General features: G+C 34.2%; 1 protein-coding gene across 3 annotated transcripts; it reads left to right on the forward strand.

Moving 5' to 3' along the window:
* The first annotated feature begins 267 nt into the window (after positions 1 to 267).
* On the forward strand, positions 268 to 6,811 carry LOC104810894 (putative SWI/SNF-related matrix-associated actin-dependent regulator of chromatin subfamily A member 3-like 2). 3 transcript variants are annotated; one of them, XM_010537354.1, is made up of 20 exons: positions 268 to 1,032; positions 1,150 to 1,283; positions 1,370 to 1,505; positions 1,709 to 1,762; positions 1,857 to 2,006; positions 2,092 to 2,243; positions 2,322 to 2,406; positions 2,502 to 2,768; positions 2,900 to 3,046; positions 3,142 to 3,297; positions 3,659 to 3,726; positions 3,820 to 3,942; positions 4,050 to 4,149; positions 4,236 to 4,348; positions 4,620 to 4,901; positions 5,033 to 5,233; positions 5,359 to 5,452; positions 5,523 to 5,594; positions 5,807 to 5,905; positions 6,362 to 6,811. In XM_010537354.1, exons 1-20 carry the CDS (start codon positions 490 to 492, stop codon positions 6,482 to 6,484), a joined length of 3,099 nt encoding a protein of 1,032 aa, XP_010535656.1. In that variant the 5' UTR covers positions 268 to 489; the 3' UTR covers positions 6,485 to 6,811. The 3 variants fall into 3 exon arrangements, with proteins under 3 accessions (XP_010535656.1, XP_010535657.1, XP_010535658.1); XM_010537355.1 differs by having other exon boundaries at positions 1,860 to 2,006; XM_010537356.1 differs by lacking the exons at positions 5,359 to 5,452; positions 5,523 to 5,594; positions 5,807 to 5,905; positions 6,362 to 6,811 and having other exon boundaries at positions 4,620 to 4,897; positions 5,033 to 5,124.
* The last annotated feature ends 6,635 nt before the right edge of the window (positions 6,812 to 13,446 follow it).

Genomic DNA, 13,446 nt, shown 5'->3' on the forward strand with positions numbered 1-13,446 from the left:
ATTAAAAGGAAGGTTTAAAGTTTTATTGAAAATAATCTAAGGGTATTGTTCTAAGTTCTAACTGTAGCAAGGACAACGCTAAATTGAGAAAAAAAATATTAATTATTGTTATTATTATCAACATTAAAATTTCTTTATTTAAAAATAAATGCACGGGTAGCTGCGAAATTCTCCAATCCAACTGTAAATAATAATATTGTCGAAATAGAAAATAAAATATTATAGTGAAAAAAAAGAAAGTAATGAATATAAATCATGGCGGGAATTTGGAAAAAGAGAGAGCCGGCGTTCTCTTCGCGCGCCAAAGGAAGGGGCATTCCATAATCTCGCCGGCGATCTCATTCCCCGCTGTGATCCATCCTTCTGTATATTCGTTCCAAGTATCTTCGCCGGGTGTCTCAGTCATTAGGGAAGGGTACAGATACATCTCCAGATTTGACTGTTTCCCAGCAAATTTAGGGTTAGGGTTTTGGGAGCACGAGCTCGACAATGGGAACCAAAGTCCCGTACCAGCTGTTATCCACGGTACGATCCGTCGTGGGTTCGGATTATTCAGACATGGACATAATCAGGGCTTTGCACATGGCGAATCAGGATCCGACAGCCGCTATCAACATCATCTTTGACACTCCGAGTTTCAGAAACCCTGATTCAGGAGCTCGTAGCCCGAGTTGCTCTCAGAAGCCTGCCTCTAATCGGACAAAGAGTGTCGAGAATAGTATCAAGGGTTGTCGATTTAGTGATAATGGAAGTGTCGGAACGAACCCGGCAGAGGAAGGTGAGAGTGTTGATCGCGGAGAAGTGGGTGTTTCGGGAAACGAGTGGTGGTTTGTGGGATGTGCTGAAGTTTCGGGTTTGTCCACATGTAAAGGGAGGAGATTGAAGCCCGATGATGAACTGAATTTCACGTTTCCGCCGAAGAAGAGGGTACCGAGCTCCGGATCTACGCCTGGTAAAGGTTTCGGACGGGGAAGACAAGCTGTGACTGGTGGTTCTGAGATTGTGAGATTCTCTACAAAGGATTCTGGAGAGGTGAATTCAAAGTCTCCTGCTTTATTGGGCTTCTTGAAAATTGTAATCTTGATTTAAATGCTTAATTATGTCTTTGGGATGGAAAATGTGGTGATTTATGATGAGAATTTGTGGCAGATTGGTAGAATACCCAATGAGTGGGCTCGATGTCTACTGCCGCTAGTGAGTGATAAGAAAATTAGAATAGAAGCTCGGTGTAAGTCGGCTCCTGAAGTATTGGGCATCATGGACACTGTTCTTCTTTCGGTAAGGTATACCTGTTTGTTTGTCATATGTGAAGTTTACCTTTCCAGGGCCGACATGGAATTATACTGAATCTTGTCTGATTTTTGTTTAGCGTATACATAAATAGTTCCATGTTCCAAAAGCATCATCAGACTTCGCTCAAGACAGCCAGTAACTCTACAGAGGAAACAGTCGTTCATCCTCTCCCAAATCTGTTCCGGTTGCTTGGTTTGACCCCTTTCAAGAAGGTGGGTGATTCACCCCTCGTTTTTAAGATTTTAAATTAATAAATGTTTTTTTTTTAATTTCTGGTTTGTAATTCAGAGATGCTTTCCTATGTCTGAAAATTCTTTGAGATGGGAAATTTTTTTTTTGCTTCTCTGTATAATGCTATTTTTCGGCTATTTTGTTTGAACATGCTAAAATGTTTGATTGTCTTCATCAAATTTAGGCAGAGTTTACTCCTGATGATTTGTCCACGCGGAAGCGACCTTTGGGTTCTAAGGTAAAAATATCGATAATATAGACCACAGTGACCACTTAAAGTTCAAGTTCTTGCTCTCCTAGTATGACATTTGTTGTTTGCTCCTCTCCAAAAGCAGGATGGTTTCAGTCTTCCTACTGCGTTGCTTCCAATGAATAAGGTCAAGAATCAGAATCAAAATGTGAACGAAGATGAAAATGAGCAGTGTATCGCTGATGGTGATCTTGATAATCTTGTTGGTGTTGGGGACAGTTCTGGCTTAGAGGTAGGCTCATATCTGCGAGTTTTTTTATTGCCTATATTGGAGAGTGATATTCATTTGGAGATTACTCGACAATTCTATCTGACAGGAAATGGATGCTCCAAATACTCTTTTGTGTGAACTTCGCCCATATCAAAAGCAGGCACTTCATTGGATGACCCAATTAGAGAGAGGGCATTTTACCGATGAGGCAGGAACAATGCTTCACCCATGTTGGGAGGCATACCGATTAGCAGACAAGTGAGCCGTGTTTCTTTTGCCTGCCAACTTTACTGCAAATCACAGATGGTTTATTTACAATACATGTTGTGTCTATAGGAGGGATCTTGTCGTCTATCTGAATTTGTTTTCTGGTGATGCCACGATACACTTTCCCAGCACACTTCAAATGGCAAGAGGAGGGGTATGAACTCAACAGCAAACAGTTTTGACTTGTCGTTTCAATTTGTCTAGTATTTTGCTATATAGCTGTTTAGTAATATCGAGATGCTTTTGCAGATTTTAGCAGATGCAATGGGTCTCGGAAAGACCATAATGACCATTGCTTTTATGCTTGTTCATTCTCATAGAGGAGCATCACATAGTGTTGACTCCATCATTTCAGATGGAGATAAAGAAATCAGCCATCTTTCAGAGGAATCCACAAATACTTCAAATAAGGCCACAAAATTTTCAGGTTTCGATAAGCTACATAAGCAGCAAAATATACTTGCGAATGGCGGCAACCTGATCATATGTCCTATGACACTTCTAGGCCAGTGGAAGGTATTATTTCAATTAAATTTTGACATCCTTCATGCTTGCTGCATAGATTCCTAAAGATCAGTTACAGTTATCTGTCCATTTGTATTTTTTTGTTTAACCGTGCTCATTTCATGATTCTGCTTGATGATCAGTCAGAGATTGAAACACATGTTAAGCCCGGGTCTCTTTCAGTATATGTTCATTATGGGCAAAGCAGGCCAAAGGATGCAAAAGTTCTATCGCAGAGTGATGTTGTAATCACCACGTATGGGGTTCTAAGCTCAGAATTTTCGGCAGAGGTAGCTTGCATATGAAAGTCTCACTACAGATATCATTTTTTCCCATGTGCCAATCTATTAAAGAATTGTTTTCCTTTCCTGTCCATTTTTTGCAGAACTCTGAAGATAATGGAGGACTTTTTGCAGTGCGATGGTTCAGACTGGTTCTCGACGAGGCACATACCATAAAATCCTCGAAAAGCCAAGTTTCATTGGCTGCAGCAGCTCTGGTTGCTGATCGGAGATGGTGTCTTACCGGAACTCCTATTCAGGTGACTGATTATCTGTTGAAATTTGGGAAAGAAAATCATTATTCTATAGATTCCTAGAAGACTTTAGGGTTCTTTATCTTGTCACTCTGAGAAATACCAATAATGTTCATGAGTTGCAGAATTTTGGGAAGTCTATTGCGCCATGAGAAGGCATCATCTTTCACATGTGCATGTTTTCGGATTGTCATCATAGGCCTATCTCGACTAGGCATTACAAACTTGTTATTTAGGGTATATTTCATATGACTTGCACTTCTTGTTGATGTGTGCTTGATATTCTGCCTCACACAAATGGATGTTATATTTAAAATTTCACTGCCATTTTCCATTTCTTGACATGTAAATATTATCATTTTAATAGAACAATTTGGAGGATCTATACAGCCTTCTACGGTTTCTGAGGATTGAACCCTGGGGGACTTGGGCATGGTAAGAGGCTTCATTTTTCTTTGTTTGGGAATTAAGCCACTGTCAATGTTGTGTGGCTAAGGTTTCTCAGCTCGGGATATTTTATACATTTAGGTGGAACAAACTTGTCCAGAAGCCATTTGAGGAAGGCGATGAGAGAGGGCTAAAACTTGTGCAGTCTATCTTGAAACCAATTATGTTGAGGAGAACAAAGTCTAGCACAGATCGAGAAGGGAGGTAAAAATATCACAATATAGATCACAAGTCATTTCTTGATGCTTAAAAACCAAACTTTTTTTTTCAAGTTTCCTCATTATTGATTGAAACATGTTTGTGTATTCTAGGCCAATTCTTGTTCTACCCCCCGCTGATACTCAGGTCATTTACTGCAAACTCTCAGAGGCTGAGAGAGATTTCTACGATGCATTATTCAAACGATCTAAGGTATGGTTCATTCTCATGATTTAGTAATTTTTCCCTGATTCTTTTTCAAGGTACCTTATATTGAAGACGCATGAGTATTGTTTCAGGTCAAATTTGATCAGTTTGTTGAACAAGGCAGAGTGCTTCATAATTATGCTTCAATCCTGGAACTACTTTTGCGTCTTCGGCAGTGCTGTGATCACCCATTTCTCGTGATGAGGTACGACTTGTATGCTCTTACTTCTATTCAAGCTGGGAGAGATACAACCATTGTCCATGTGATGCGAATTTTTTGGCAGTCAATCTGTTTGATTGATATACAAAACCTTGTAAGAAGGATCTCATTGACGAAGAAAACTGTGGATAATATTGACAAGGTTTTCAGAAGAAATTGTGCAGTTACAGCCCTTGTTCTGGAGATAGAGTATTGGTTTTCATTTTCAAGATTCTGAAATTTGCAAGTAACATTCGGCTGCTTGTTATGCAACCAGTCGTGGTGATACACAGGAATATTCTGATCTGAATAAGCTTGCTAAACGGTTCCTCAATGGAAAGTCAAATGGTCTGGAAGGGGAAGAAAAAGACGTATTACCATCGGTGGCTTTTGTTCAGGAGGTGGTGGAAGAGCTCCGGAAGGGAGAGCAGGGCGAGTGCCCAATATGTCTTGAAGCATTCGAAGATGCTGTCTTAACACCATGTGCTCATAGATTATGCCGTGAGTGTCTCTTGGCGAGTTGGCGAAATGCTTCTTCTGGGTTATGTCCTGTCTGTAGGTATTTTTTGAAATTCTTCCCTTCGCATTCCTAGTTTTCATTTCATGTCCTGGTCATTGATTCACCATGTGTTACAGTTTTCTGTTCTTTGGGTCAAAATATGGCTGATCAAAAAATGAATCTTTCCTCAGGAAAACCATAAACAGGCAAGATCTGATCACAGCACCAACCCAAAACAGGTTCCAGGTTGATGTGGAGAAAAATTGGGTGGAATCTTCCAAGACAATTGCTCTTCTACAAGAGCTTGAGAATCTTCGTTCTTCAGGCTCTAAGAGCATTCTCTTCAGCCAGTGGACTGCCTTCCTCGACCTCCTGCAAATTCCCCTCTCTCGGTACCATTTACATTTCTTTCTGTAGTTGGATTCTGAAAAATATATATATATTTTCGGTAATAAAAGTTGAAGAATCTTCCTCCTCATATAGAGCTAAACACAAGTTATTTTGCCTCATTTTCCAGGAACAACATTTCATTTGTCCGTTTAGATGGAACCCTTAATCAGAATCAACGGGAGAAAGTCATAAAACAGTTTTCTGAAGATAGCAGTATCCTGGTAGGAAATTTCAAAACTTTTAGCTTATCTATTTTCTGATTTAACAGCTTCCATTCTGTTGTTGCATTAGGTGATGTTGATGTCTCTGAAGGCTGGTGGCGTCGGGATAAATCTAACAGCAGCTTGCAATGCTTTTGTCATGGTATATATAAACGCCTCCCAACACTTGATCAAATCAGTTTCTTCATCTTTCCCCGTATATCGTATATTTGGTCCAAATTGTGAAAAAATCCATTTGCAAAACTTCTTGGGTTTCAAACAGAAAAAGATCTAAGAATTCAGACTGCTGAGTAATGATACATAGGTTGTGGGAAGCAGAAATTGGTTAATGAAAAACTAAACTGTGTCCTGTAGGATCCATGGTGGAACCCTGCTGTAGAGGAACAAGCAGTTATGCGTATTCATCGTATTGGACAGACCAAAAAAGTCAGTATCAGAAGATTCATCGTCAAGGTACCTTTTCTCTCTCTGTCAACATCAGGACTAGGAACCTGGGTGGACATTTCAGTTTGCTGTTCGTTATATTTGAGTTCAGTTTTAGAAAATCTTATCCATTCGGTTTTTATATTAGATTTGGTTCCTTTTGGTTCCGAAGGGAGGGATAATAGTAACAGTCCAAGGGTGGGCATTTGGATTAGTTATGCGTAAACCCAACCGATCCAATCCGAATAACACATAAATGTAACCGAACTGAACCCGATATAAAAATCGAATGGGTATCAAAACCGAGTATGACAGGGAAAACAAAAAATTTATGTGGAGAATGTGCATTTTATCATTAAAAAACCGAATTCAATATAAGAACCGAATCCGAAACGGAAACTGAATGCCCTCCACTACTAGGTCACTATACCATGTTGGTGGTAATTACAAATGGAATTTCTATATGGGTTGCCGTGAACTATACAGGGAACGGTGGAGGAAAGAATGGAAGCAGTACAGGCCAGGAAGCAGCGTCTGATCTCAGGTGCCTTAACCGATCAAGAAGTACGGACTGCTCGTATCGAAGAGCTCAAGATGCTCTTTACCTGAAACTAAGACCGGGAAAAAAGAAACAGAGAAAAGATGTTCTTATATCAAAGCAAGCTCGGGTTTGTAACCCGGGATTCATTCGGGTGATTATTCCACCTGATGCAAATCTCCAGCGCTGCTAAATTGGCAAAGGAGCAAACCTGGAGTGATGGGATGGAAGGATGTTAGGAGCAACAATTTCTTGGACTTTGGGTGTATTTTGTTGTTTTTGTAACTATAGGAGATATTATGGAGATTTAAAACTTATAGGGTCTAAATGAAAAATATATTTCCTGCGGGAGAAGGGGCCGATATTTAAGTCTCATTGAGAAATAAAAAAAAAATGGTTTTCTTGGCTCATGAGTAAGTAATATTTCTTATCTATTAATTAATTCTTAATTTATAAGTAATACAAATAAAACAGTTTATTCCAATTTGGTGCGTAAAAACTTTTTATTAGTAAATAATTATTGTTTTTACAAGGGAAATAAAAGTAAAATTTTGTATGAAATTGAATAAAATAGGGTAATGAATATTTTATTTATTGAAAATACACAAGAATCCTTTTACAATGAAAATACCAACTCATTTCGATGTTTCAGAATCAAATCGTGGCGAACTCTCACCCCAAAAATGGAAATTTTAAATAAATTGCGTATTTCGGTATTGTAATTTCTAAATATTATAAATCAAGGATTGGCTAAAAAATACTACTTAAAGCGTGAAACAAGCATTTAAAGGAAAATATATTTATAGGAAATTAATATAAAGAGCAAAAACAAGATAAAACCAAAAAGAATTTAGCAAATTAATTTGACAAAAAAAAAAGAATTTAGCAAATTAAATTTGCATTCTACGTACTTGGTTTGGGAACAAACGACGATTTTATTTTTATTTAAAATTTTCGCTACAATATTTTCAAATAATAAATACAGATACGGGTATTAAAAATTTATAAATTAATGCGTAAATATAAAGCTACTAAGTAAAATCCTCTCTAACTTTTTCCTTTATTTTTAGAATATTTTTTGTCATATTGCACTCAAATTATAAAAAATAACAAAACCTTATAGAAAATTAGAAAATAAAATATATTGTCAAGGGTAAACACTAAAAAGGAAAATCCAGCAAAATGAGTTCTTGTATCCTTCTTGATAAGGTAAAAAAGAGTCGGTGCTTATTAATATAATCGGTTTCAACATTTAATGGCTTAATTAGTGCCCCCCAAGCCCTTGTTCACCATCAAACCACATAGATAACAAAAGGTCTACAACCTTACTCTAAATTTTCTCTCTTCTTTTCCCTTTTATCATATCCATTGTTGTGTTTTTCACTCATTTAGATACATTCATATGCATATGTATATATATGTTATATATATAACTATGTAAACGCATCGTCTTTACATCCAAATGATTTTCCACCGCATGTAAGAATATGATTACGATATTATAATTTACACTTCAGATTAGTCTTTGTAATAATGGTTGTTGGATTCATCTAGATACGCCTTTTCCCCTTGTTTTTCTTGTTGTTTGTATAATGTTCGGTTCGATATCATTTGGTTACAGGTTTTCTAGTTATGGAAAATTTTGACGATAATATGTCAAACGATCATAAGATCCAGTCGGACTTTCCGAGGATTACAACGATTGTTTGTACTAATCGATCAGACGCTACGGCGGAAAATGATGTGCCCGATAGGGAAATAGTGACAATTGCACAGTTTGGAGTCTGCCCTCTACCGTTACCGGCTAAAAGCAAAAGGGGATGGCCGAGAAAATGTGAAGTTTGGCCGAATGGGACATTCACAGTGCAACCCTCTGTTTCAATCAGAGGCTTCCCCTCTCACTTGGATGTGCCCCCGCCGAAGAAACGTAGAAGGGGGCCAAAAGGTAAAACCATCCATATGAAAGTTATATTTATTCCTTATATTTTGTTTTCCAATAGGAACAAAAATAATTTTTCTTATCAGAATATCGTAAGTAATTGATTTGATTTAGAGGAATTCGGCCGGTTTAGCCGGTTATTGCTGGTTTGGTTGGTTAATTGGTCCAGTGCACTCTATTTCTATTTTCTTTGATTTGTTCTATCTATTTCAAAACTTAATCTCTTCATTTCATGATAATATATACAAGTGAAAATTATTTCATTTTTTATCTCTCCTCTTGTCTAAAAAATTAAAAATAGCAAAAACATTGATTTTTTTAATCCATTTTACTCGAAAAATAAATTTAAATTCATATCATTATTCATTCTAAAACAAACGTATTCTAATTATAGTTTCCAGTGTTTATTAATGACAAAATTCGCACATACACATTATACATATACACTCTTTTAAACATCATCAATCCTCTTTGCTAAAATATTCCGATTCAATATCTTATATAAGGTTCGAAACGAACGAAGTTCGAGCCGTTGCAAGGAGGTTTCTCAGTTGATCATGTCTGGTGTGTACCCAATCAAGTAAGAACAAAAACCACTTCGTCACAAATTTTATACCGAAAAAAAAACATGAAATTTAATTAAAAATAGTGAATTATGTAGAAAACTCATATATATATATGTATATACATATATATATATATATACCATGAATTGATGGTTTTGATGGTATGCTTGTTTCTCACCAAATTTGAAATGGCAGGATATATCGACGAAGTTAAAATCATATGCTGATAGTATTTCAAAGTCCATCACCATTTTATCAGCCACTGGTACCATCTCCTCGGTTATCTTCCGACAAGACTCATCCCCTAATGGATTCATCAAACATGATGTAAGATATATATATATATATATATATATTCACATATAACATTATACATAGATATATATACACTCTTTTATACATCGTCAATCTTTTTTTTGTTAATATTATTGTGCTTAGGGTAAATTTGAGATATTGAAGATAAATGGGTCGATATGTACGGACCACAATGGTAACAGAGATGGAAGACTAAGTGTGATAATGAAGTCGGAATACAACGGCCAGTTGTTCGCCGGTGCCATCGGAGGTCCACTCGTTGCAGATAGTGTTGTTGAGGTAATATATATATATGCGTGTATATGTATTCAGACATATGATTTAAATATATCAACAGATTGTGGTTGGAAGATTCACTCAAGAGACCAAAAAGATTGGTGAAACCTCAAACCCTAACTACTGGGACAGAGATTCTTTCACTCATGAAGAACTGCATCACGTCCCTTTGCAAGTTCTTCCTCTCTCTGAACTCGACAGCTTCCGTTTTCAACGTCGACGGGCTCCGTCACCACCGCCGCCATTAATGCCAGAAGAAGCTTCAGTTGTCGCGGACGCAGAAAACCCTAATCTGGTAATCATCCCATTCAACGATGGTTTCGTGGGCTCCACGTCAGGGTACGTTGACGACATGCTGTTGTCGGCTCCTGGTTCTTATCAGATGAACATGACTGGTGACGGGATCTAAGAAGAAACTGGGGATCTGATGTCAATGGTTACGAACTTATGACAAATAATTAAGAACATGTTTTCTTATGGAAGACATTGAACCCTAATTCTCTTTGGATTTATGAAATTTAATTTTCATCTGTCTTATTATATATGTTTTGTACTTTATTTACACTTGGAATTAAAACCATCTTAAACATATAAACATGTATTTAGATGTATGGTAACTGAGCATGGATTGTTTAATTAGTTGTATCACTAGTATATTTAAATTTAGCCTATCATCATATAACATTATTAGCGAAATTCTATCTAAAGTTGTAACTGTAGGGGAGAGAATAAATTGGGCTCATTTTTTGGGCCTCTATAATGAAATATGTAAGACTTTTGGGTACCACTGGTTTGGGTTAAACCGGTCCAAGAATAACTTTGTCCTGCAGCCAAACATCCCCTAAACACAAACAAATTTGTCACGGAACATAAATCCGTTTGAGGATCTTGTTTTTGTTGGGAATCACTTAAGGCTATATGGTTGTAGACAGAGACTTAAAAATAAATAATATAATTTAGATGCAAATTAGTTATTGTTAAAAATATTTAGTTAAATTTTAAATCAAGTTTCACTAAAAAAATAAGGCAAACAAAAACAAAACATTGATTCAAAATTATTTGATAGGTGATTAGGTGAGATCTTTTTCCTAACATATTATATTTGTTTTATTTATTTTATTAAATTATTAGAAATAATTTAAATTTTTGACTGATAATATTTTATTAACTACATACATTGTAAATAGCCTATAAATTTAATTGCTATATTTTATCAACTACATGCATTAATTAATAATCTTTTCTTAATTGCACACAATATCTATATAATTTAATTTTACCGATAATATTTTTTAATTTAAATTATACTTTTAAAACTTTTATTTATATTTAAAAAAATAAATAATAAATATTGATCTGGTGTATAAGATTGTTTTTAATTCAATAAAAATTTTAAATATTTTATGGATATAATCTGAAAAATTATTTATTATTTTAAGCTATTAATTAGTTTTAATAATTAGACCTAATGAATTTTTAATTTTAAATTAGACATTCTTTAGATTTCTAATTGAATTGATATTTCGTAAAAAAATAGTATTAAAGTTATCTAAATGTTATTTTGTCTATTATTAAAACTTTAAAAAATATTGAAAATGAGAAATATATTTGTAGAGACTAAAGTTAAAGGTACAAAATAAATTAAAAGATAACTATATAGTCAGAATATATTTATTTTCTTTCGTGTATTATGTTTATGTTGGAAAGACAAAGATGCCTTTCACTTAACCTTTTGGACCGAATATGAAATTGATTGCGATTTTCCTTATAGACATAATCATGATTTTATCCAAGTTGCAATTTCCAAAGTTTAAATCAAATAACACTAGTACTCCATTTCCTTCAATATAAAATTAAGATAATATTTTTGAAACCTAATATATATACACATTTTATGGCGGTTTATTTTTAACCTAAATACAAATCGATATGATTAATTTAAAACTCAACTCAATTAAATTGAATAAATTAATATAAAATTGATTATATATAATATTTTTAAAACAATTTTAATTGAATTTGAGACAATATACAAAGAACAAAAAATGAAAACAATTTTTTTTGTAAAACGATAAATTTCATAACAATAAAGAACAAATCAAATTCAAATAAAATACAAATTGAACTGAAATATAAAATTGAATAGATGTACATTTTTTATAACCCAAAAATTATAACTCAAAATAGACCTTATTAAAATACAGCCATAATGTGAAGATAAATTTAATGATATTTTCTCATATTATAGTGATATAAATTCATAGAACGTTGGTCATTATAACTTGTAGTCTGTCTTTTGTTAGCCGAATATTAAAGGGTTTTTTTTTTATAACCAGGATGGTTCCTCGGGCCTTCGGTTCGACTACATCCACCATAGGCCCGAGATCAGCCTTTGTATATAAACTATTTTAGTCCAGAAATTACATCTCTCCCCACCAGTGGAATCGAAACCAGGACCTTGAGGATGATTTTGTCACCTCTCACCCACTGGGCCACCAATTGTTGGGTCCGAATACTAAAGGTTGCGTATTCTATAAACTGATTTATGTAAAATAATGAATATACACATATATATAATATATATATAAGTGTAAATGAGATTGATTAAATAAAATAATCAGTAAACTAATTTACAATAAAACTAAATTTTATAAAACCCGGGGTAAGAGGTGAAGATAAAGACTAGCATCAGCTGCAGCTTGGTGCTGAAACAATGGCATTATATGCGGAGCGATTGATTGTAATACAAACAAAAAAGAAAACATCTTTCTTGTGTTTCTAGTGATCTCTATTGACTATACTCAGATAAATTTTATATATATTTTAGTCAATAATTTAAAAGATAAATTATTATTATTATATATATGTGAAATATCTATCAATATACGTGGTATAGTATGTTCTAGAAATATTCCTTGCTGAATTATCTATATTTTCCGGCATTTAAAATGCATATTTCATTTATATATATATGGTAAAGTATCATCTCGTATCTGAAAATTCTTAACTGGAAAACGTTATTCTTAAATGGAAATATTTAATCTCAGGCTTCTGCATAAGGAGAAAATCAAACACTAAAAAGGAAAATCCAGCAAAATGAGTTCTTGTATCCTTCTTGATAAGGTAAAAAAGAGTCGGTGCTTATTAATATAATCGGTTTCAACATTTAATGGCTTAATTAGTGTGTGTATATATATAAATATAATTAAATGTATAAATTAAGTATATGTGCTAAAATTTCCTTTAACAACCGACAGTATCCAAAAACAACAAGTGAGGCAAAAAAAAAAGGCCTTTTTTTCTCGTGTACACGAGATTCTTGTTTATTTTAGGTTCCTTTAAATTAAGGGGAAAAAAATAACTATGCCCTTTTAAGATTAAATAAATAGTTTATTTAATTATAATATTTTTTGTGAACATGATTGAAAGAATCGTCAAAGGGAGCGGGTTATATATAACAACTAGGTTATTTTTGTAATTCTAATCGGACATGAATTTAGTAAAATCGATTTTAATGACAAAATTACCCCTCTATAATTACTCCGTGTAATGGCAGCTCATACCCGTAACGACATTCTAATCAAATCAAAATCCAATTAAGCCAACAGTAGTTGTGATTTCTGAATAACTTTTATATATTTTTTTATGGTTTATATTCTTAACAAAACAGATTTATTTCCTGTTAAGCCAACAATAGTTGTGACTTTTATATTCAATTCTGTTATAAGTATTTGTTAATAACAAAGAAAAATTACTGAAATATTCATAATTCATGTACTGATGTTTCATTCAAAAAATATACAGTGTTTGGTAATAAAAAAATACAAAAAAGAATGGCAACATTGTAGAATAAAATATGATCAATAATTAAAATTTTATTTTTGGGAAAAAAAAGTAAGAATTAACCTCAAATCACAAGCGTCTGGATGAAAAATAT

This window comes from Tarenaya hassleriana, unplaced genomic scaffold (assembly GCF_000463585.1).
Source record: "Tarenaya hassleriana unplaced genomic scaffold, ASM46358v1 Cleome19, whole genome shotgun sequence".
In the NCBI taxonomy this organism is placed as follows: domain Eukaryota; kingdom Viridiplantae; phylum Streptophyta; class Magnoliopsida; order Brassicales; family Cleomaceae; genus Tarenaya; species Tarenaya hassleriana.